The sequence below is a fragment of the Rosa chinensis genome, chromosome 5, assembly GCF_002994745.2.
Source record: "Rosa chinensis cultivar Old Blush chromosome 5, RchiOBHm-V2, whole genome shotgun sequence".
NCBI classification, from domain to species: Eukaryota; Viridiplantae; Streptophyta; class Magnoliopsida; order Rosales; family Rosaceae; genus Rosa; species Rosa chinensis.
This window is the reverse complement of record NC_037092.1, coordinates 88,328,249-88,353,721: the sequence shown is the minus strand read 5'-3', so window position 1 is coordinate 88,353,721 and position 25,473 is coordinate 88,328,249. Positions and strand designations below refer to the sequence as shown.

The window sequence follows — 25,473 nt, the reverse complement described above, 5'->3', positions numbered from 1 at the left end:
GTCAAAATACAACTAGCTAGCTAGCTTACAACAACAAACAACAAAATACAGGATCCTTCTTTGAGAAGATCCCTCCTCACTTAAACTACCATCAAGGAGATTTCTTCTCACGGAGTCTCTTCTTAAAATCGTTCCCAAAAATCTCCATCCCCACATCCTGCTGTGCTTTTCTTTACATTCGTTTACTTCTTTGATCGTGTACCGAGTAAGAGTTTGAATTTCACCTGCCATTGGCTTTTCGTTTGCTTTGATTTATAGTCAAAATACAACTAGCTAGCTTACAACAACAAACAACAATTAAGGGATCACTATCGATCCATTGTCCACGCAAAGACTAGGAACCAAGGGACGGTTGTACCTAGTGAAATAATTTTCTTTGGTTTCGCTATATAAATACACAAACCTGTGAGCAATCGATCTAAATCTACCCCTAAGAAAGAAATGCTAGTTCACCCAGCAAATCACGCAATGGTTCCAGCCTTAAGCTTCCTTCTCTTTTTCATGTTATTGTTTACGCATAATATTCATGCATGCATCCAAACTCAACGTACTTCTCTATTGTCCTTCTCCCTCACCCTGTCTTCTCCTTCCTTAAATTGGACTTCTAGTAGTTGTTGCTATTGGGAAGGCATTACTTGTAATCGAGATGGTTGGGTCACCCATCTGCAGTTACCCTCCAAAGGGCTCAAACTAAAAGGAGGTATTTCCCCCGCATCATCACTTGCAAATCTCACACATCTCACTCACTTGAATCTCTCCCACTTCACTTTATGGTTCTCTAGATCAAACTGAACTCTTCTTGTCCTTGAATAATCTCGAAATCCTAGATTTGAGCTATAACCTTCTTTTTGGAGTGTTACCATCTTCTTTACCATCCAGTCATATTCGGATGGTGGATCTTTCCAGCAATCGTTTACATGGTGCAGTTTCATCTTCTTTTTTCCAAGAAGCTTGGAATTTGACTAGTTTCAATGTCAGTAACAACAGCTTTTCAGGTCCTATCCCATCCTCTATTTGTCATCCTTCTTCTTCCTCGTTACGACACCTTGATTTTTCTTTCAATAAGTTCAATGGTAGTATATCTTCTGGATTGGGGAAGTGTTCCAAACTGTAGGTCTTCCGTGCTGGTTACAATTACCTGTCAGGATCTCTTCCAGAAGATATCTTTAATTCTACCATACTTGAAGAGATTTCACTACCTCGAAATTCATTGTATGGAGCAGTGAGTGATAGAATTTCCAACCTCACCAACCTGACAACCCTTGACCTCTCCTATAACCAATTGAGTGGTGTGCTCCCTCTCCTTCTTGGGAAGCTCTTCAAGTTGAAACACGTACTCCTTGATTTCAACTATCTGGAAGGTTCATTGCCCCTATCTCTGATGAATTGCACAAACCTTGTTGAACTACGTATGGGAGCCAACAACTTGGGAGGTGATATCTCCATGCTCAATTTTTCCAAACTTAGCCAACTTAGTAAACTCGACTTGCGACTAAACAACTTCTTCGGTATCTTGCCGAGAAGCCTCTACTCGTGCAAGTTCTTGAAAGCAATTCGAGTGGCCTACAATAATCTAGAGGTTAAAATAGAGCCTGAAATTCTTTCATTGAAATCCCTGTCCTTCCTCTCACTTGGCATGAACAAACGTTTTGACAAATATCTCAGAGGCAATGAAGATACTGATGGGTTGCAAACGCCTTGCTGTCCTATCATTAGCATCCAGTTTTTTAGGTGAGGAAATGCCAAACGGTGTTGAAATGGCGGATTATAATGGATTTCAAAATCTTCTAAATTTAGATTTGAGTTCATGTAACCTTAGTGGTATAATTCCTTCATGGTTATCGAAGCTGAAAAAGTTACAGGTCTTGAATCTGCATCACAACAGAATCACTGGCTCAATTCCAAGTTGGCTGGGGACTCTTCCAAGCCTGTATTTTTTAAATATGCAATTCAACCAACTTTCTGGAGAATTTCCAAAGGAATTGTGCACACTACCTATGTTAGTATCTGAACAAACTGCAGCTCAAATAGGTCGTATTTATCTTGAACTGCCTATCTACTTTCGTCCTAGGGCTGATGCAGCATTTTTACAGTACAATTATGTGGTTTTTGCCCCATATATATCCCTAAGTCTCAATTGCCTTAGTGGGAATATACCTATTGAGATTGGCCAATTGCAGCTTCTCCAACAGCTGGATCTTAGTGCTAACAACTTCTCGGGCAACATTCCAGACCAGATATCTAACCTAAAGTACATGGAGATACTGGATCTCTCCATGAACCATTTGTCTGGAAAAATCCCGGCATCATTCACAGGTCTTAATTTCTTATCAAGATTCAATGTCTCGTACAATAATCTCCGAGGACCAATACCATCAAGCACTCAGCTCCAAAGTTTCAATGCTTCTGTATTTGAGGGGAATCTGAAACTCTGTGGTGCCCCACTTCCAAATGATTGTCAGACGACAACGGGTGCTGATGCACCTGATATGAGCACCCAAGATGCAGACACCAAGGAGTGTCAAATTCCATGGTTTTATGTTTCTGTTGCACTTGGGTTCAGTACAGGATTTTGGGGAGTCTGTGGTCCTTTAGTGCTTATGACAAAGTGGAGATATGCATATTACCATTTCCTAGACAATGTACAATACAGGTTCCATGTGATGATAGCAAAGCATATGGCAAGCATTAAGAGAAGGTTTGTTTAGAAGTTAGGTCGTAGTCATAGTACTCTACTACTCTTATTGTAATAATCATAATAAAGCATTCCCACAAATTTCCATTGACAAGCATGAAATTTTCACATATATTTACTTATACTTCATACCGCGTAGATCAATGACTGTAGTTGGCAAACACAGGAAATAACAATACATTATTTCTTTTTGTGGTAGCTAACAAGAAATTCATATGCACATATATTTGCTTCTGTAGGCCACTTGTGTGGAGAGAACTTGAGAGCAACAGGCATAAAATTCTTGCAACAGATTGAAAACATATGCACACCTTATCCTTCTTCCAATTCCAACTCCATTTAGTTCTTGCTGCCTGCAACACCATTAAGGAAACTACATTAGTCCACCAAAGATTTACATAATCACGACTGGCACTTAAATAAGGTCTAGCATACAACAGACTGATAGAATCTCCAATGGAGTAATTCATTCAAGCCTAATCACACAAAAGATGATGATAGGAGCCAAAAAAAGCACTTTCAATTTTTAAATGGCAACATATTCTCCAGTGTAAATTTGGGTTAAAGAATTTTCTTCAAACAGAAAACACTCTGCTAAGAATCTGGATGTTCATGCAAGAGCCCTCTACTCACAGTAAACAGCAACACGATATAGAAGGCCATGGTTTAGAGCTTAAGAAATAAGAATGGTAAATTTGGTCTTGGTTTCAATTCAAAGGCATTGTTATCTACATATGAATATGTTCCCTTGAAGAATTTGCTGATTATGCATGCTGCCAAAGTTTATTAACTCGGAATTGTCTGCTAAGTGTTTAATAACGGATCAATGACAAAATAACAATTTCAAGAACTATTGGCTTCATTTTTTTTTTTTGGGTGATTAGACTATCTGCTTAAAATACTGTTGATTTTTAAAATATTTTTTTAAATTTTATATAAGAATATCTGCTCCACTATATCTTGCTTAAAAAGGACATTGCAATTTCATTCTTTACTAAATGAACAATTAATTCAGAGAAACAATGACCAATAGTAAAAAGAGCACAACGACACACCAGATATAATTTCACTAATCACCTAAACTTCCTAGACAGGGCACGAGATGGGGCCGATAACTTTTTTTATCTTTTGGAGGGTAAAAATGGGGCTGATAACTATCCTCCTAACCCTGAACCCACCCATATGAGCATTGGCCTCGAGAATTAGATCATAGATTAGAGTGATAGTGTGATACCAAGTCAAATAGGATTCTTTGACAAAAAAAAAGTCAAATAGGATTCGACTATTTGAGCAACCGTTGCAATACATAGGTCAAGTGCCTTTCTATGGCCTTAAAAAAATGCACACAGACATACATGATGCAAGTACGAAACTTGAGATTCCAAACCTTCAGAAATGCAGGGTTGGAGTAAAACACCTACAAACTTCTCAGACATTATCTTTATCAAAGCAAGCAAGTTTTTGATTGGAAAGGAAAATGGATAAACTTCTTTTCATCATAACCTCAGAAATATGGAAACGAAAGACATAACATAGGTTCAACAAGATGATTTAGCAAATAGTTCATCAGAATTCTCCTATTAAAAATTTAAAATGACTACAAGAATCTCTTGATCCTGCATTGTTGCTCTAAATAACCTAAAAAACCAATCAAAAACATTATCTTCCTTTTCCTTTGTTTGATACTTTGATTTGGTTATCAACACAAATGGCATAAACATTTCAGACAAGTTCAATCACTCAGAAGACCAGAATTTTTCAAACTTTCAAAGTTCTTAAATCTTAACAAACAGAATACGGACATAATTAAAACCTAAGCTCATTCATCATGTACACAGGGCGGCTCTCAACATGTGCAACAGCACAGGACCTCTAATTGAGAGGGCCCCAAAAAAAAAAAATTTTAGGTGTTTTATGTATATATTAATAAATATTAAACACTATAAATAATATGAAATAAGGCCCCATAATCCTTTGTCTACGTTCACAACTTCACACACCTGACACCTACCTCTCAATTTAGAGGGCCCATTTTGTTTTTCATGGTTTTATATTTAAATAAATTAATATTAAAAACTGAAGATGAAATTAGGTGCTACAGTGCCACACGACCAAACTTTATCCTCATCTTTTTTCTGCTTTCTGTCTCTCCTCCAGCTCTCCTCTCGTCAATTCTCATCGACCATTCGACCTCAGTACCTCTCTACTTAGCCTCTCATCAAAGATTCCGACTTGCTCAACAAGAACGACACCCAACCCAGACGCCTCAGCCTCATCGACGTTTCCCGCGAGGACGATTCCCTCATCGACTCCTTTGCCTCAGGTCATCTTTTCTTTCTTTCAGTCTGTTAGGTTTTCCAACGAATTTGACTATCTCTTCTTGATTTCAAGCTTATTGCACTACAACAGAAAATCTTTTTAGTGACCAATTTTTTTACGAGGAATTTATTTTCCTCAATAAATGTCACTTTTTACGAGGAATATTTCTATTCCTCACTAAATGTCATTAGGTTTTTTGCGAGAAACATATTTTCCTCACTGTACACCACTTTCTACGGGGTCGTCTTGGGTACCTTGATGTATGTCATACCCTTATTTTTTTTTTTTTTTTACTTTTAGTAAATTAATATAGTGGAAACCTACTGAACTGGTCAACAGGTTACCCAATTAAATATCAACATGTGTCATTTTTAAAAATAAAATTTACCATATTAACAACACACTCTTTCTTGATATGTAATATTGTTAAAAATCATGTAACAAGTATTGTCAAAATAATAAATTACACATAGTTGAACTACAATTACGACTTATGACAACAGTTGTTGTGGTTCTTGTAATTGAGTGGTCAAAGATGTAAATATCATATTTGGACAACTTTTATCAAATTTAGAACCTTGATTATCAAGTGGAGAAGCTCCTTACAATACTGAGTTTTTACATATCTTTTGGTCTAATTTTAATTTTACCATGTTCACAACACAAATATTGTTGGAATTGTAAAATGGTTGGTAATCTTGTAAATGGTATAGTTTTTGAAGTAATTACTACAATTAGAACAAAAGTTACCGCTTTTACACCAATAGTTGCGAGTTATGGTAAAATATGTAGTCATTGAGTAATTATTCCATTAATGATAAAGATATAACGATTTACCCCTTTGACAACAAATTTGTTGTTGCACTTGTTAAATTGTCCATAAATTAGTACATTAGTTTAGGTTGAGTAATTACTATAAATAGGACAAGAGTTACCACTTTTACATCAATTGTTGTGATTGGGGTAAAATGTGTAGCCATTGTAGTAATCATTTCATTAATGATAAAAACATAAAGATTTACCACTCTGACAACAAATTTGTTGTCATACTTGTTAAATTGTCCATAAATTAGTACATTAGTTTAGGTGGAGTAATTACTATAGTTAGAACAAAACTTTTCATTTTTTTGTCAATTGTTGGAATTTGTGGTAAATTACGTCGATTAAGAGTAATTACTAATTCGACGATGGACATTACACAATATATTACTTTCATTACACAAGGGAGAACTTTATTACAAAAATGAGAACGGGTAAAGCTATGGACATTAACATTTCTCATACATGTTCTATTTTATATAATATTTACCACTCTGAGGACACATGTGGTAATTATAAAAAAAAATCCTCATTTTACTTTAGTCTTCGTTAGAGTAAAGTAGGTTCTCATTTGAGTAATTAAGTCCTAAAAGTGGTAATTGTAATAGGTTATCATTAGAGTAAAGTAGATTCTCATTTGAGTAAATAAGTCCTAAAGTAGGTTCTCATTTGACTACATTTAAAACAAATATTATTTATTTTTACACTAATTGTTGTGGTTGTCATAAAATGCATGTAAAAAGAATTATATTTGGTTAAGGAAACTACGTACTAATGATATAATTAATTGGTAATAAAGACTACTTAACTAATACTAATTTTGCAAACTTAGGTTAGAAGGTTTTGTTTTTAATAAGGAAAAACTTAATTTTCAATTGTGTAATTGTCCATTAATAACAAGCATTAATCAAACATTAATTCACTAATAATAAAATTAATTAGTAATATAGACTATTTAACTAATAGTAATTCGGTGAACTTAGGATAGAAGGTTCTTTTAATTTTTTTTGAAAAAGGAAAAATCATAATTGTGAATTGTCAATTGATAATTAAATATTAATTGGCTTTATTGTTTTCACTATCTTTATTGTTTTCAATTCAATTAGTAGTTTGTGTTAACATTTTTGCTTATTGGAAATGAGTAGCAAAATTAGAAAGGCCAAGGGCTAAACAAGTTACCAATTTGTTAAATATTTTGAACCATTGGATATATTACTAATCCAATGGTCTAAAATATTTAACAAAATGAGGGTATGGCAAACACCAAGGTATCCAAGAATTCTCCCACTTTCTACGACGAATGTTTCGGTTCATCACTAAAGGTGACCAGAGTTTGGTCTCCTAAATCAACATGTTATTAGCGAGGAAATATGGGACTCGAGTGAGGAATTTTTTCATCGTGAAAATGACTTTCAACGAGGAAATAATGATTTCGTCGTTATTAGTTTGGCGGAAAATTATGTAAAACCCGCCAAATTCAAAGGCGACAAAACTATTGTTTCCTTGCTAAAAATCTAGGTTTTACGAGGAACTATTTCCTCGTCAAAAGAAGCAATTGGTGAGGAAATAACGATTTCGTCGTTATTTGTTTGGTAGAAAATTATGTAAAACCTGCCAGATTTCATGGCGACAAAAATACAGTTTCCTTGCTAAAAGTTTGTGTTTTACGAAGAACTATTTCCTCGTCAAAAGAAGCAATTAGCGAGGAAATAACAATTTTGTCGCTATTAGTTTCGGCGGAAAATTATGTAAAACCCGCCAAATTCAATAGTGACAAAAGTATGGTTTCGTCGCTAAAAGTCCGTGTTTTACGAGGAACTATTTCCTTGTCAAAAAAAGCAATTAGGGAAGAAATAATGATTCGTCGTTATTAGTTTGGCGGAAAATTATGTAAAACCCGCCAAATTCAATAGCGACAAAAGTATGATTTCATCGCTAAAAGTCTGTGTTTTACGAGGAACTATTTCCTTGTCAAAAGAAGCAATTAGCGAGGAAATAATGATCTCATCGTTATTTGTTTGGCGAAAAAATTATGTTAAACCTGCCAAACTCAATGGCACAAAAGAATGGTTTTCTCTCTAAAAGTCCGTGTTTTACGAGGAACTATTTCCTCATCAATTAGCGAGAAAATAACGATTTTGTCATTATTAGTTTGGCGAAAAATTATGTAAAACCCGTCAAATTCAATGGTGACAAAAGTATGATTTCCTTGCTAAGAGTTCGTGTTGTACAAAGTGCTTTGCATTAGGCCTCATCAACGGGCCGGGCCGGGCCTTATTACATTTTTAAATAATAACGGGCCGAGTTTTATTGTAAATCGAAGGATCCAAGCCCGTCCATATAAAGGCAGGGCCTTGCAGGTTTTTTTGGGCCTGGACTTGCGGGCTTTATTTACAAATAAATCTTTGAAGATACTAATTTTTTTATAAACCTATATTTATATATCATACATTCCAAAGAGCAACCTCTATCAATTCAAAGAAAATGAGAAAAACGACTGTTGGATGAGATTATTACAATAAATTATGAGTGTGGTAAAAAAATTTAGCCAATTTCACCATATTTTCGAATCCGATCGAATTGGTCAATTGTTGTCACTTATGTCTTCTTGGTTGACTGATGGCATGACGACCGTGAAACGTGTTTATTTTTGACATCACGTCTATAAAATATTCCATCGATCGATGTGTGTGGACATAAGATAAAAATTTCAATTTTAATTATAAAGACGTTGGCTTATACCAATTTGCCTCCTAAAGTTGTATTGACTTATACATTACATTTAAATTGTTGAGGTTTATTCTAAAGCAACCATGAAGTGGAAAATGAATATAGAGAAACCAACCGCTCGATGGAGAGATTGTAATGTTTTATGGTGGTTGTAAAAAATCCAGCCAATTTGGTTCTCGTTTCAAATTAGGTCAACTATAGGTCAAACTTAGTTACTCTTATAAACCTATATTTATATATCATAGACTTCAAAGAGCAACCACTATCAATTAAAAGAAAATGGAAAAACCAACTGTTGGATGAGATTATTACTATAAATTATGAATGTGGTAAAAAAATATAGCCAATTTCACCATTTTTTCGAATCCGATCGAATTGGTCAACCTTCGTCACTTGTATGTTTTCTTGGTTAACCGATGGCGTGACGACCGTGAAATATGATTGCATAGGGGGTGGTACTCTAGACACTACACATGCAATTTAATTTTGACAATCTAACTGTTCAAACTTTAGATCTTTATATATAGATTGTCTATGCAAAATACTCGGACCTTCATACATAGATTGTATATGCAAAACCTTTTACAAAATAATCATTTAGTTAGCCATTATCATAACATTAGCCTTAAAACCTAACCCCTAATCCCTAAACTCTTAAACCTAAACCCTAAACTCTAAACTCTAAATCCTAAACCCTAAACGTACCCTAATCCCTAAACCCTAAACCTAAACTTTATATTTTTATATTGTATATACAAAACCTTTTTCAAACTGAAAATCATTTAGTTAACTATTGTCGTGACCTAAGTCTTGAATCCCCTAAACCCTAAAGAGAAAGATTAAAGCGGGCTCTTAAAAAAACCAAAAAAAAATTGAAAGTGGAGCATTTAAATGTTCAAAGTGGCAATGAAAAAAGAAATGGTGCCCAAGACGAAAATAAAAAACTTAATTAATAGAGAAACACGATTAAAAAAATAAAAATAAAACCCAATTCTCTCGACCCTGGCTTTCTCTTTCTCTCGCCTTCTCGTCAATTTCTTCTGGGTTGATTAGGGTTTTGCTTCTTCACTACAATTCTCTCCATCCTTAGTTTCTTTTTGTTTCAATTTGGAGAAATCCAATCAAAGATGCCCCAAAATCCCCAAATCGACTGCCCAAACCCCAAAATTGCATCTTTTCCGCAATTCCAATCAGCATGATTCCTGTGAGACTCAAGCGGAAGGAAATGGAGGTCCGATTCGCGACAAAACCGAAGGCAGTGGCGCTACTACATCGGCGACGACAACGCCAGGTCGTCAGAGGAGATGAAGTCGTTGAGCCAGATCTTGAGGTTCAGAGAGGTGGACTCGCACCTTGTGCGTCGACGTTGTGATTTTGACCCAGCCAGTCTTGCCTCCCTCGCTGCTCCAAAATTTCTGAGCAGGACCATGCGAAGCGTAGTCGTCTTCGTCAAACACAGTCGACTCGGAAGCTTAAGAACAAGAACTTGAATTTGGCTCCTTGTACTCTGCTTGTTGAATTGTAAGATCATTCCTGCCTAAACTAATTGCAATTGTAGAGCTTGCTATCATGCCATGTGATCTATTCTGCTTATTGATTGCCCCTTATTACGTGGATTATCAACGCAATCTTCTTAGGTGATGGTATTTGGTGTTATAAGGATGATATGTTGTCATTTGGTACTCTGTGAAATCTGTTCATTGCTTGAAGATATTCAATTGTCCTGTGCCACATCCCTTCCCATTTCTTGTTTTCTTTTTTATCTATCTTCTTGATTTCATTTATGCTTTTCTTTCAATTTTCTTTCGTACAATTACCAACGAAGTTACCTGTTTTCATCATTTTCAGTTTTTGCTTCTGTACAATTACCATTCAAAATCAAAATACGTACAATTACCAATCAATTTTGGTTTGTTTTCTGCAATTTTTCCTTCTTTCTCATCCTCTTGTCTATAATCTTTGGGTTTGAGGCTGTGGTCCTTTTCCAGGACTACTTGTTATGGTGCAGAAGTTATATGGTTGCTGCATCCTTGGGTTGTCAAGTAGGAGGTGGCTTTTATTCTCGAAATTGAAACAAGGATTATCCTAACATAAGGAAGACCAGGGTATTAATGGCCATCATAAGGGTTTAGCACGGTGTATCATCCATTACCACGTTTTCCCTTCTTCTTCTACCTCTAGACTACACCTAAAATTCCAGCAGTTCCTATGTAGATTCAGATTATTAATTGCTTATTTGTGTAACTGTAAATGACATTCACCCTATGAGTAAGATTTTGCACACTCAGATCTATGGTGTTGCTGGATTTAGCCTTTACATCTAACTTTAAAAGAGTTACTGCTATTTTCCTTCTTGTAGTATCAGTTGAAGCTTGTAGGAGAAACATCAAGTTCAATGGTTCAGTTGCATGTTCAAAGGTGGAATCACATCTTGTTGACGCTCGTGTGCATATGCTCACCAACCAAAAAGAATGTGATGTGGTATGCATATGATATCTTTTTCGCAAATCATCTGTTAAGAATTGTTTACCTGAATATGATTAACAAGTGCTATCAATATCCCAAACTTGAAATAAAATAAAATAACATTAGAATTTTATGGACTTTTACTGCTTGGGTGAATTTTAGGTTTGCACTACCTCTGTTTCTCATGTGTACTGCAACGGATATGGCTGTAGTATGTTCTTGATTATACCTTTTCCCTTGAATATGCATACCATGAAACTCTTGATAGTTTCACTAGAAGTGTAACTCGTATTATCTTGGTAAACTAGTTTTTAGCATGTCTTTTTCATACCTACTAGTTTTTAGCATGTCTTTTTCATACTTACTAGTTTTTAGCACCTGGAAGGTCTAGCTTTCTACTGAGATATCATTTAAGTGTCTTGACTATGTTTTGCACCTTTTATGTTTTTTTTTTTACATGTTTTAACTGAAAAGACTAAAAATTTGAGCTTCCTGTTGGATTTCAGTGTAATGGTTCAGGGAAGGGCACATAAGGAGCAATCTGGGTTTGATTGTCAAGATGCAATTAGATTCCAGTAAGGTTATTAGAGTTCTGATTGATGGGCGTGAACTCTTATTCTATGTCTTTTATTTCTTTGTATTATTGGTAGCCTAGTGTAATTAAAGACATTAAATGGTTCATATGCTTCATGATCTAGTATTATGATATATTCCTGGATATGAAAGATTTGTTGATTGATAGTTTGCATTTGTTAGATGTGTTGGATTTATTGAATGCGGTGTTGAAGTTTTGGTTTTGCTCATAGTCTGTTGGTTGATATTGATTTATGTTATTTTCACTTGAACCAAATATCAAACCTTTTCAGGTTTTGTTGATATTTGGCACTCCAACTAGATCTTTGCCAATGAGTCACTTGAATATCACAAAACCTGTGCAGGCGTGTTGTGAAGGTAATTTATGACAATTGTATGTTAAGCACTATATGATGATTATATGCGAAGCACTATATGCTCACCTCTAGTAAACATTGCAGGTACTGGACATGAAGTTTAATCTTCCATTTTGAAGAGCCTTGTGAATAATGTGAAGATGTGTGAGGCTTGTCCCGTTAAGCTTTTTTGAATAAAAGTTAAAGCTGCTAGTATGTACTTTTGCCTTTGAAATATAGGTTTGGATCTTGTCCTTCCTTCAAGTCTGAGAATAATGAACTACTAAGAGAGTTTTGTATTGTAAACCATGTTTGCAGCAATATAAGTTTCTTTTGTTCCAAATTCATTCTTAAGTTCTTTTATTTCCTTTGTCATTTTGTTTATTGTTTAACTAGTTTTGAATAAGAATCCTCTGTAGAATAAAATAATATCGCCCACAGGCCATATTGTAATATGCAGACAATTGCAACAAAAAGAATATTTCTTTGCTATAGACTAAAACTAATAACGACAAAAGTAAATTTCCTCACTATAGACGTTAGATCCTACGCTGATGGAAAAAACATTCCTCGTTATTGAGTATTTTAGTGAGAAAACTTTTTCTCGTTGAAAGGATATATATTGTGATGAAATAAAATTTCCTCGCTGAAAACGGCTTATAGCGAGGAAAAACTTCCTCGCTTAAAGCTATTTATAACAACGAATATATTTTCGTCACAAAAACTAGAGTTTAAGTAATTAATTTATTTATAATTTTTTAATTATTGATTATCATTGGCAAGGAAAAAAATAATTTAGCGACGAAATCTTGTTTGTCGGAAAATATATTTAACGACTATTTGATAATTCTCGGACTTTTTTAACGAGAAAAAATTTGAGTTGGGTGAGGAAAAATATTGTCGCTAAAGAATAACAACGAGAAAAATTAATTTCATCGGTAAAAGGGTTTGGCGAGGAAATAGTTTTTTCGTCGTTGAAGCTTTTCTTGACAAGCTTTCTCCGACGAATTGAAGACCAACAAAATTTCCTCGTAGAAATACTACAACAACGAAATGTCAGTTTTCAGTGAGGAATAAGTTCCTCGCAAATGAGGTTTTTTGTTGTAATGTTGATCTTGTTTCCTGCGATTACAGCTCGGATGAATGCTTTGATTTGTTTTTGGAAATTCAAACTCACTTGAAAGCTTGTTGCTTTAGTCATTTCCGATATCTAAATTTGGGGATCTTTTGGATACCTGGTTAGGTTTACAGTTAGATTCCCGAGTTTTGATACTAATTTTATTAAAAGAGTAATCTTGACTTTTGTTCTTGTTTGCACAGTTCAAAATTAGAACGCAAAATTGTGATAAGCTAATTGATCAGTTTGCAGGTAAGAAGGCAAGGAGATGGATTTTCAAATGAATATCAATCAACACTGCTAGAATGTGTTATTTTGAGGGTTTCAGATCAAAGAATCTTTTTGTAATTATTTTTTGCTGCAAACTTTATATTTGTATTGAATATTTAGCCTCTTTTGTAGGCTAATCTAATGATATTGATCATATATTATTGGGTATTTGATTTTACATTGTGAGTTTGTTCGAGTATAAATTTCATATGAGATTGAAGTTTGGAGGGCTGCATCTTAAACTTTCGCACAGGGCCTCCGAGAAGTTTGAGACGGCTTTGCATGTACAATAACAACTTTTGTACAAAAAGACTCTCACTCTTTAACTTGAAGTAGAAATAAATGTTGGTTGTGGTTTCTTTGCTTATTTTGCCCAACTCTTCAAAGTAAAATTAGAAATCTCAGAAACACAAAATCCAGTCTTTCCCATATAATTCACATTAAAACAACAAAGACATTATCTTTCTTTCGAAGTAAAAATCCAAATTTACCTCACATTGACTCCACACTAGCTCCTCCTCCGGAAGCCTTGCTCTTACATACAGGAATATCCTCGAACTGTTTAGCAGGCAATTTCTCGGACAGAGCCCCAACGTAAAACTCAACTGAATCAGACCCTTGTTCCATATGCATCCCCGTCATGGAAACTGATAGGAGCATGATTATGCGATATTAATAACGTTAATCTCTATACTTTCTTTGTTAGTTTAGTATATTTTCTCGTTATTTACATTGTTTACTTGTTTTATAGGTATTTTGAACAAAGAATTCAGGAGAAAAGAAGTAAAAGAGGGATTGAAAGGCTAAATCGGCAAATCTGCCTGTGCAGATCAGTCAACTTCGACGGATCACTGAGACGAGCTCACAACGATCCAGAGGGTGATCTTTATATTGATGGAAATCCTTGGATGTCTAGTTTCCGAATCTTTTTACGGCTCGTTAATATCATTTTTCTGAAAGAAGTTATGGCCGATTTAGTACAGCAAGGTCGGGCAGTCCGGGAATCTGACACTTTGACGGAAATCCATGATTTGACGCCCGAATTCCTTTTAGAAGCCCACCGACGAGTATTAACTGAATATGTCTGTTTATTAGAGATATATGACATATTTTTTATGGGTGAAAATTATTAGAAATCTTAGAGGAGAAGCTACTTGAATCCTAAAAGGAAAAGAAGTGAAAATCTCTTGACCTAAGAAAAAAGAGGGGACGTCTACTGGAGACGTACGTTCTGCCGCACAAGAGAAAGGAGAGAACGACATCTTCTGCCATCATCTAGCCGTGATCTCATCTCCTTCTTTCATCTCTATTTTTCTTTTCAATTCTCTTGATGTATGCATTCAGCGAATTCATGACTATGTCTAGCTAAATACTTTTGTAGCTAGGGGTGATTTCAAAGCCCCAAACATGTTCAATTCATATTGATGACAATTCAGTTTTTGGTTTTCTATATTATCAATTGAGTGTTTGTGTTTCACTGTGTCTACAAGATGAATCTTTACTTGTTTGTTTAGGTGTGCAACTAAATGAAGAGGTTAGGGTTCTAATGCTAGGAGTAACACTAGATTCGTATATGTCGTGTGTTGATTCCAATTGAGTAGCAAAATGTTTTCTTGAATTACATGTGACTCAAACCCTAGGTTTAGCAAGACTACCAATGTACTTGTGACCCTAGATTTATCCAAACCCTTTTATTGCTTAATGATTTTGATATGTTAAACTTAGCGAGCTTGTGTCTAGGTTGCATAATCGGAAATAGATTAAGTGGTGAGCTTGTATTCACTTAACGAGGAACTAAGAAAGGGTAATGGGTTAATTCGAGCTTGTGAGTTAACTTCGGGTAAATTCAATTGAGAATTAAGATTCCATAATTGAGATTTGATATGATTGAGTGTGTTTGGTGGTGGAGAATGACTCCTTAGCCTTGTTTATGTCAATAGTTTTAAAGTTATAAAATCTGTTTCTGTTTTGTTATCTTACTGTGTTCAGTTTTACGTGAATTATTTCATATATCAAATCAACTCCAATTATTCTGAAATTTTGTATGTGTGTTATTAAATGTGTCTTTAGTGTCCTGTAAAATTTATAGAAAATTACATCGAGTCTAGGTTAGTTAAATAATTTATTTTTGTTAACTGTTCAGTAGCATGGTTTAGAGTAGTTTGTGACATTTGGTTAGCAGTTTAGGAACAATCTTCAGCGGGTAATGACCCTTGCTTGATCACTATATTACCAACGATGATATTTGAGTGCAAGGTTTAAGTTGTACATCTTTTAGACGTACCAGAAACCCAAATAAATGGCTTCTTGGCTTGAATCCCCGACACATCGGAAACAGAATTAACCGAAACTCAGCTTCCCTTTAATGTTCTTATTGTAGTACACCAACTGATCAAAGTGAACATAACACGAGTTTTCGAGATACATCTCGAAGGTTCCATCGTTGGAGAGAGTGTAGGATCTTACGTTGTCGGGTAACAGACCCCTTGGGAGGCCGTACTTGGGGAAGAGCTCATGGACGTCTGTGATTGATTGGAGCGAGGTGGATGGACGGTTGGGGTTGGGTTTGAGGTCTTTGAGGGATTAAGATAATTGGGTTTCTGAGAAGAGGGATAGGAGTAGAAGGTAGAGAGAGATTTGGGTGATGGACGAGGCCGTTGATGATGAGCTATAGGAGAAGAACAGAGGTGGGAATTGACTTTGGAAAGAATAGGGGAATAGAAGCGAAGTAATTTAGATGAGTAGGGAAGGGTAAAGATGCGAAAAAAATTATTTCATTGTTGGAGGGAAATTTCCAATTGAGAGCATATTATACTATATACGAAAGGCCGGTTGGGTGGGTACTGTTATTACTGTTCATCAGGTCTTGAAAAGTCACTTTTGCCCTTGCTTTTGGATTCATATCAAGGTCAACATCTTCATACCGTTTTGTCAGTTTCCAAACCGTGTTTCCAGATTCTTTGGAAAATATCTGGTTTTTGTCTTCTTTATCAAGTTCTAGATCGATCTGAACTTTACCCCAATTTTCAGTTCTGCGATTTGCCCTTTCTAGAAGCATCCTTCTACACCGACATCAACTCTTCCAGACTATAAATTGAAATTTCTGGAAGCATCCTTCTACACCGACATCTCTACACCGACATCAACTTTTCCAGACTATAAATTGAAATCAGCAGAGGTGAAACAGCCCTGAACCGTGAGAAGCATCCAACCGTGAGTTTCTTCTGTTTTCTCTCTTTTTCTCTTCTACCAATTTTTTTTTACGTTCATGTCTCGATCTTCTTCTGTGTTGATTTCAATGATCTTCTTCTGTGTTGATGTCAATGATTTTTATTCTAAATAGAAGTTTGGGTTATGGGTTTCTTGCCTTTGCTTTTGTTCTGAGTTTCTAACCTTGGAATTGATTGTAGGCTATGTAGAAATACTCCTCATTCTTTCTTCTTTTCATGATTAGACTAATCAGCAAAAGAAGAAGAGGTTTCATTTTCAGCCAAGGCAAAATAAGAATTGGGGTCTTGGTATTGGGTGTTCTTCGATTATGTCGGATTGTGGTTTTCATTGAGTTATTTGTTTGTGAATTTTATGCGACACTAGATGGTGGCTCACTTGATTTGATGGCTTCAATTGTATGATGCCTATTTTCAATTTTTTTTTTCTACTGGTAAGTGATAAGATTGTGAGTTTGTGATGACATGAGAGGTTCATTTCAAATTCTATATATACTCTAAAGTTACCAATTGATGTATGAACATTACCGAAGAACTCATAGATTACAGCAGAAACAAATAGAAGAAACTCATTAGAAATCAAAACTCTGTTTTGCTTATTATTCTATTAGTTTTTATGTAATACGGCTACTATTAGATTATCTATTGTTCTCAATTTTAAACTGATACCAGTTTTTATCTTCTACAGATTCTGTTTGCTCTGCAATTTCACATCTTGGTGATTAATTACAACAACTTCAAGGTATGCTTTTGATCTGTCACAATTTCAAACTTTTCACTACTGATCTATAGCATTTGCTTTGTACTCTTAATTTCAATAATTCAATTATCTTCCAGTAAAACTAATTGTCTTCCAATGTTTTTTTTCAATTTTTTTTCAGATTGATGTAAACTTTAGGCACTTAGTTTCTATGAATGTATAGTTTAGTTCATAGATTGTTTTGAGTTCTTCAGATTTATACTTTTTCAATTTGTCAAGCAAAGTTTTAAATTATTAACGTTGACCATTATGAAAACTTGGTGACATTTCAGTTTAATAGAATCAATAAGAATACACTCTAAATTGATTTGATTTCTTGGATGAGATTTGATCCAAAACCTTTACATAGTTGTACAACTGAGTTAAGTTCTTAGTTGCCTTCAGAAAGTGAAGATATAAGATATCAGGTTTGGGTTTTATTGTTTATTGGCAGTCTAAGAAAGTCCTGGTGAATAAAGTCATATAGTTTGTTTCTTTGTGAACGGTTTCTGTGCCTCTGTTCTCTGATCAAGTTGCTTTAGTGTAAACAAGAAGTGTCTTCTGGGTGATTAAGCAAAGAAGAAAAAGACAACTCTGTGTCTTTATTTATTTGGGAATCTTTTCAAACACATTTCTGTCTAAATTAATCAGGTAATTAAATAGTAACGTTATGTTTCATATTGGATTGCTAGGAAAAATATCAAGATGCTACTATTTCATGACTTCAAGGTTATTGTCGTTAAACACAGAGAGAACAAGTTCATATGTCATGAAATAGATACTGTTATTACGTATATATACAAAAGATTCAAGTGCATTTCATGAAAATTGAAAAAGTGATAATTCTCTTTTGATGGAAAGATCAAAATGTTTAGCAGTTGTTGAATGTATCGTATTAAACCTCAAAATCTAAGGAATTTTTCTCAAATCTGAAATCGCTTGGATACTCTAAGAGGACCTCCATTTTTTTTTTTTTACTTGAATCAACTATAGATTTGCTTGAGTGAACTATTGATAACTTATACAGTATACTTAATAAACTACTTTGTTTATTCTCTCCTGTGATGATGAATGAAGTCATATGGTTTGTTTCTTTATGAATAGTTTCTATATTTTTGTTGTGTCATCAAGCTGCTTTGGTGTAAACAGGAAGTGCCTTCTCGGTGATTGAACAAACAAAAAGGAGACAACTTTGTGTCTTTGTTTGTTTGGCTATTGTTAATCAGACAACTTTTGTGTCTAGGTTAATCAGGTAATTACATCTGTATCTTTGTTTTTTCAAATTTAGTAGTCTTCAAGAATAGATTTTCAGTTCTTTTGCTTTTTGGTTATATGAGATTTTTATAAAATTTGTTCTTAGTTTGTTACACTATTCTACACCTCCTTACATGTGATTTTTATTTGATCTATAATATCAGATTCATATTTAATGTATTTGCTATACATTAATTTTATGATTGTCAATAGGACAGATCAATCTTTCTTTGTTTTGGAAAAGGTAGATATCATGATTTTGATTGATAACATTGATTAGAACAGATTGAATACCTAACCTTGATACTACTTAATTTCTGAACTTTACTGTGTGTGAAAACAAAAACCTCTGTTGTTAATTTGTTTTCTTAATTAAAATCGTTTATATATGAAATTTAGTCCGATTCTGTAGCTTTTGCTGTACTTTTTGAATACTTCCAACAACTAAACTCTTTTGGTACTGTTAAACACAACAAAATAAACTAAAAGAAATATAAAAAAATATCTGGTTTTTAATCTGATTTATGTTTGTCATTTACTAAACTATGATTCTTTTCTAATGCAGCTTCTGTTGTGTTTCTTGGACTGTTTGGATTTGGTCAGAGGAAGTTTGCGATAACCAAATTATAATTCGAAAACAAGTAAGAACATTACTCAATCTGTCATTTTCGTGTATCAATTCTGGTCTCAGGTTTTCAATTGAATTAATGGTTAGGTATCTCCACGTTTTAGCCAACATTGAGATTTTTGTTCATTTATGTACAATTATGGCACTTATGCTTGCATTTTGTTTAAGATTTCTCAAAAAATATGTACCCCCATCCCAGCAAAAAAACAAAAGTATATATGTGTATAATGAACATGAGAGAGCAGATGATCAACGAACCTATATTAGTTACTTTTAGCAGGAGGGAAAGTAGTCACAGTAGCACTCATAATGTTAGTGAGCTCTCTTTTACCGTCTTACAGTGTTTCGCCCTTTAAAAAATTGTACCACAATAACATAAATGTGTATGCATTTTCATCTGTTTGATTAGCATTCAGGTCCCAGGAATCAGTGTACTTTTGGTAATTGGTAATTCTAAGTGTTAAATAAATTGGGGATGTGGTAAGTGGTAATGTCCCTTTTGTCAAGTTAATTAAGCAGCTATGTGTTTGATGCTGCATATTTATGTGTATCTAGCTAGCTTACCTCAGCTCATTTACAATAAAATTCAAAGTAATATAGTTGAGCTATCCTTTCCTGTTTTTCCTTTCCCGCGAGGATGAAACAAATTTAATTGAGCTTTGATGAGGAGGAGTAAAAGTTAAACAATTTCATCTGATTTTAATAACTTATGATCTTCTATTCACTATTTATCATTTATGATTTCGTTTTTGTAGTATTTTAGTATGAGCTTTACTTTATTAATAGGATTACAAGTTGTAACTAACCCTAAAAAGAATTCAGAATAATGTTTAGTCTATTACTAATTTCTGTAGCAATTATGATTAGTGTGTCTATTATAAGGAGTAATCATTTGTCATTTGTAACTATTATGTACTTTTGAATGCAGTTATGGCACCAAAGATGAGGCACAGCAAGATGAAGATATTATTACAAGAGCATCAGGCTGGAGATCATAATGATAGAGATAGAATGCAAGAAATGTATGATTGTCAGAATCTTTATACCAGTATAACTAAGGCTGAAGGTGCTGTTTCCTGTCTAGATTAATTATTGAATATTAAGTGTTCCATTGAATGAATGCTTTAGCTGCAAAATCAAGCTAACTAACATTTTTTAGATTTTGTTTACAGGATCTGAATCAAGAACTTCTCGATGCAACAATGTCAACGTATTTCAGCATCAAAAGAAACGATTAAGAAGTGATGAAGGAAATGTTACTGCAATAGAAAAGGAGTGTGTATTCAGCAATCCAAACTCAAACGTTTTTGCCACAGGTATGATACATAATCTGTACAATTGGTTTAAGATGACGAACGTTAGAAAACACACTGAAATAAATAGTATTGATTTCTTTATATTGATTTTCACGTGTAGAGGCATCACGGTGTTTAGAAAACTATTGTTCTCAATTTGTGCGTGCATCTGAAATAAGAGGTTTATTTTTTGTAATTAATAATCAGTTCATGTTTTTACAATACAAGTAGCCTTTATTTCTGGGGTTAATCGTTTTGCCCAAATTTGGTGTTCAGGTCAAGCTACGTATATAGTTGGGCAAGCAGCATATCAAAGAAGTAGACAAGGTAATTCGTACTTGATTTCACTTACTATTTTGAAATGATAATATTATATGAATTGCTGACAAGATATCAAATTTTGATTACAGTATCAACTGTGACGTATGAAGATTCAGGCGATAATATTCATACATGCTCCTACTGTAACGCATCTTTTTGGTTTGGAGAGGCGCTTAAACGATCATCATCAAATCAACCTCTTATTTATACAAACTATTGCAAGAAAGGCCAAATCAGACTTGAAAAGCCAAAGCCAACACCTGCTTTTCTTGAAAAATTATTGGAACCAAATAATGGTTTACAAAGTCGACTTTTCAGAGAGAATATCAGAGTTTATAATTCAATGATTTCTTTCACATCAATGGGAGCAGCAATTGATTATAAAATAAATACTGGATCAGGGCCTTATGTTTTTAAAATTAGTGGTCAAGTTCATCATTTAATGGGTTCTATATTACCTTCTAATGGGGAATGTCCTAAATATGCTCAACTATATATATATGATACAAAAAATGAGGTTTCAAATTGTCTTAATGCTATTGATCCTACACATGATAATATAAATATCAAATTAGAAATTGTTGAAGGACTTATTAAAATGTTTGATGAAATTAATGAATTAGTGAAATAATTTCGAACAATAAGGGATAAATTTGAAAATCATTCATTACCTTCATTGAATATGACTATACTTAATCGTCAATTTACTGATAGTAAACAATATGAAGAACCAACAAGTGAAGAAATTGGTGGTTTAATAGTTGGTGATATTGGAGAACACAATTCAAATAGAGATATTATTATTGAATTAAATAGTGGAAAGCTACAACGTATTTCTAAAATACATCCAAAATATATGTCACTACAATATCCAATACTTTTTCCATATGGTGAAGATGGATATAAAACAAATTTACAAGAGCACCAAATTGGAGGAAGTTCCACACAAAAAAGACAAAAAATATCAATGCGAGCTTACATTACATATCATATTCAAGATAGATATAATGAAATAAGTACTTTATTAAAAGGTGGACAATTATTTCAACAATATTTAGTTGATGCTTATGCAACAGTTGAAGAAGATCGCTTGGATTGGATTAGAAGGAATCAAAATAATTTCCGAAGTGAAACTTTTAAACATATTTGTGCTGCTGCTTCAGCTGGAGTTAGTAAAGGTCGTGATCTAGGACAAAAAATTATTTTACCAAGTTCTCATACTGGAAGTCCTAGAGATATGATTAACAATTATCAAGATGCTATGGCAATTTGTAGACAATACGGTAATCCTGATTTATTCATAACTTTTACGTGTAACGTAAAATGGCCAGAGATAGAAAGATATTTGAAAAATATACCTAAGTACAAAGTTGAAGACAGACCTGATATAATTTCAAGAATGTTTAAAATAAAATTAGACGATATGATAAAATATATCAAATCTGGAAAACCTTTTGGAGAGATTGAAGCAGATGTTCATACAATAGAGTTTCAAAAAAGAGGATTACCTCATGCTCACATGTTATTCTGGTTGAAAAAAGATTACAAATGTTATACAGCGACTGATATTGATTCTATTATTTCAGCAGAATTACCAGATAAAAACGTTAATCCCGAGCTTTTTAAAGTTGTTAGTGAATTTATGATCCATGGACCTTGCGGAGAAATAAATCCAAAATCTCCTTGCATGCGAAATGGAAAATGCTCTAAATTTTTTCCAAAACTATATAACACAAACACTATATTTGAAACAAATACACCACCAATATATAGACGTCGTGAAGATCATGCAAAATTTGTAGTAAAAAATAATGTACATATTGGAAATAATTTTGTTGTCCCTTACAATTCGAATTTATTATTAAGATATAATGCTCATATTAACGTTGAATCATGTTCTCAATCAATGTTAATTAAATATTTATTTAAATACATTAATAAAGGTCCAGATCGAGCCCGACTATTGCTGCATGATGACTTAAATGATGAAATTACAAGTTATTTGAATTGTCGTTACTTAACTCCTCATGAATCTGTATGGAGATTATTTGAATATTCAATTCATTCTCGACATCCAGCTGTACAACATTTGCATATTCACATGCCTTTAGAGCAAAATATTGTATTTAATGAATTTCAATCTGTTCAGTCAATAATCAAAGAAAAAAGTACAGAAGATACTACGCTTACTGGTTGGTTTAAAGCGAATTCTATTTACCCAGACGCATCTAAATTAACTTATACAGAATTTCCAAGCAAATTTGTTTGGGACAATCGAAATAAATGTTGGACACCAAGAAAACAATGTCAGACTATTGGTCGAATAGTACATGTACCACCTACTTTAAGTGAATTATATTTTATGAGAATGTTATTGAATATTCAAAAAGGTTGTCAAAATTATGATGCAATAAAAACAATTAATGGTATTACATATAATTCATATCAAGAAGCTTGCCAAGCTTTGGGATTATTAGGTGATGATAAAGAATGGACTGAAGCACTAAGTGATTCTTTACATACTGCAACAGCTTCTGAAATTCGACAACTCTTCATTACGATAATTTTATTTTGTGACGTTGCAAATCCTGAAAAGTTGTTAAATTTGTTTTGGTTAAATATATGTGATGATATTTTGCATAACACTAGGATTGAAGTTGGAAACCCAAACTTAATTTTGTCAGAATCAGAACTAAAAAATAAATTATTATACGAATTAGAGCAAATGCTTAATAAATCATCAAGTTCACTAAAAGATTATCGATTGCCAATGCCTAATGTAGATAAAATATTAAACTTAAATAACAGATTGTTAAAAGAAGAATTAGATTATGATTGTATTCGATTAAAACATGAATATGCAAATTTAGTTAGTCAACTAAATCCAGGTCAAAAAATTGTTTATGACGAAGTAATTAAAGCGATTGGAGAAAAAACATGTAACACATTTTTTGTTCATGGTCATGGAGGAACCGGTAAAACATTTTTATGGCATACAATAATATGTAAATTAAGATCTGAAGGAAAAATTGTTTTAGCTGTTGCTTCATCTGGAATTGCTTCATTATTACTTCCAAAAGGTAGAACTGCTCATTCTCGATTTAAAATACCTTTAACAATCAATAATTCATCGATATGTCTAATAAAAAAAGGTACCCATCTTGCAGAATTGGTTAGTAAAACAGAGTTAATTATTTGAGATGAAGCTCCAATGTCTAATAAATATTGTTTTGAAGCATTAGATAAATATTTCCGTGATATATTATCTAATCCAAATAAATTGGAAACTAATAAACCATTTGCTGGTAAACTCATGTTATTAGGTGGAGATTTCAGACAAATTCTACCTGTTATTGCAGGAGGAACTAAAGAACAAATAATTGAAGCTTCATTAAATAGTTCATATCTTTGGTCATCATTTAAAGTATTTCATTTAACAGAAAATATGAGATTATCAAGAACAAATTTAACTAATGAAGAGAGAATAAATATTTCAACTTTCGCAGATTGGCTATTGGAAATTGGAGAAGGTCGTATCTGTTCAATTAATGATGAAAATGATATAGATACATCTTGGGTTGAAATCCCAAGCGATCTACTTATTTACAATTACACAAATCCAATAGAAGCTATTTTCCTTGCAATTTATTCAAATTTCAAAACTAATTATGATAATTTTAATTATTTAAAAGAACGCGCAATTGTTACACCTTGAAATACCACAGTTCAAGAAATAAATGATTACATTATTAATCTATTGCCAGGTGATAAAACAACTTATTTAAGTGCTGATGGGTGTGTGTGTTTGGTGGGGTGGTAAGGCTTTGGTCTCATATATAAGAGGTCAAGAGTTCGAGCCCCATCAAGGGTGGGAATGGGGTGGGGTTTTTTAAAAAAAAAAAAAAAAAAAAAAAGTGCTGATAGTATTTTATTAAATTCTGGAGATAATGAAAACATTAATGCCTTATATCCAATAGAATTTTTGAATAAACTTGAATTTAATGGATTACCATCACATAAATTAATTTTAAAAATTGGAATGCCCATCATATTATTAAGAAATTTGAATCAAATGTATGGCTTATGCAATGGTATAAGATTAATAATAACAAAATTATTTGATCGATTAATAGAAGCAAAAATATTAACAGGAAATAATATAGGTCAAAAATGTTTTATACCAAGAATTGTTCTTACTGCATCTGAAAATAGATGGCCATTTATTTTTAAAAGACGACAATTTCCAATTAGACCATGTTATGCTATGACTATTAACAAAAGCCAAGGTCAATCATTAGATCAAATTGGTATATATTTACCAGAACCTGTTTTTACACATGGACAATTATATGTAGCACTTTCAAGAGTTACTTCAAGAAATGGGTTAAAAATTTTGATAAATAATAATAATGATATGCCAAATACATATACCAAAAACATAGTATATAAAGATGTGTTACAAAATTTATAAATAGAACCATATGTAACATTGTGTCACTAATGAGTCTCTATATATTCTATACATTAGCTTATATATATGCTACAACAAACAATTTGTTCATCTTGGTATGACTTTTTATTTTTTTCATTCACAAATGAATATATATATATATATATATATATATATATATATATATATAACATTTAAGAGAGAGACAGAGAGA

General features: G+C 33.3%; 3 protein-coding genes and 1 long non-coding RNA gene across 5 annotated transcripts; all 4 read left to right on the top strand.

Annotated features, from left to right (window-relative positions):
* Positions 1 to 889: 889 nt before the first annotated feature.
* Positions 890 to 1,735, top strand: LOC112164419 (receptor-like protein 2). Its single transcript, XM_024300613.1, has 2 exons — positions 890 to 973; positions 1,115 to 1,735. Exons 1-2 carry the CDS (start codon positions 890 to 892, stop codon positions 1,733 to 1,735), a joined length of 705 nt encoding a protein of 234 aa, XP_024156381.1.
* Positions 1,736 to 1,757: 22 nt separating this feature from the next.
* Positions 1,758 to 2,708, top strand: LOC112164418 (receptor-like protein 2). Its single transcript, XM_024300612.1, has one exon. It carries the CDS (start codon positions 1,758 to 1,760, stop codon positions 2,706 to 2,708), a length of 951 nt encoding a protein of 316 aa, XP_024156380.1.
* Positions 2,709 to 8,702: 5,994 nt separating this feature from the next.
* Positions 8,703 to 12,270, top strand: LOC121049112. 2 transcript variants are annotated; one of them, XR_005799341.1, is made up of 5 exons: positions 8,703 to 10,084; positions 10,923 to 11,044; positions 11,536 to 11,604; positions 11,896 to 11,980; positions 12,064 to 12,270. It is a non-coding gene; the product is annotated as an uncharacterized LOC121049112 (long non-coding RNA). The 2 variants fall into 2 exon arrangements; XR_005799342.1 differs by having other exon boundaries at positions 11,536 to 11,609.
* A 7,675-nt stretch (positions 12,271 to 19,945) lies between these two features.
* On the top strand, positions 19,946 to 21,440 carry LOC121049309. Its single transcript, XM_040506060.1, has 5 exons — positions 19,946 to 20,259; positions 20,366 to 20,509; positions 20,610 to 20,669; positions 20,765 to 20,815; positions 20,899 to 21,440. Exons 1-5 carry the CDS (start codon positions 20,124 to 20,126, stop codon positions 21,438 to 21,440), a joined length of 933 nt encoding a protein of 310 aa, XP_040361994.1. The 5' UTR covers positions 19,946 to 20,123.
* Positions 21,441 to 25,473: the final 4,033 nt, after the last annotated feature.

Excerpts from the sequence above, each read along its gene's own strand:
- LOC121049309 (XM_040506060.1), top strand. The coding sequence starts at position 20,124 with ATGGCACCAAAGATGAGGCACAGCAAGATGAAGATATTATTACAAGAG. Across the intron at positions 20,670-20,764 it reads GCGTGCATCTGAAATAAGAG|GTCAAGCTACGTATATAGTT; the intron begins GTTTATTTTTTG and ends TTTGGTGTTCAG. Across the intron at positions 20,816-20,898 it reads ATATCAAAGAAGTAGACAAG|TATCAACTGTGACGTATGAA; the intron begins GTAATTCGTACT and ends TTTTGATTACAG.
- LOC112164419 (XM_024300613.1), top strand. The coding sequence starts at position 890 with ATGGTGGATCTTTCCAGCAATCGTTTACATGGTGCAGTTTCATCTTCT. Across the intron at positions 974-1,114 it reads GGAATTTGACTAGTTTCAAT|GTCTTCCGTGCTGGTTACAA; the intron begins GTCAGTAACAAC and ends TCCAAACTGTAG.
- LOC112164418 (XM_024300612.1), top strand. The coding sequence starts at position 1,758 with ATGGCGGATTATAATGGATTTCAAAATCTTCTAAATTTAGATTTGAGT.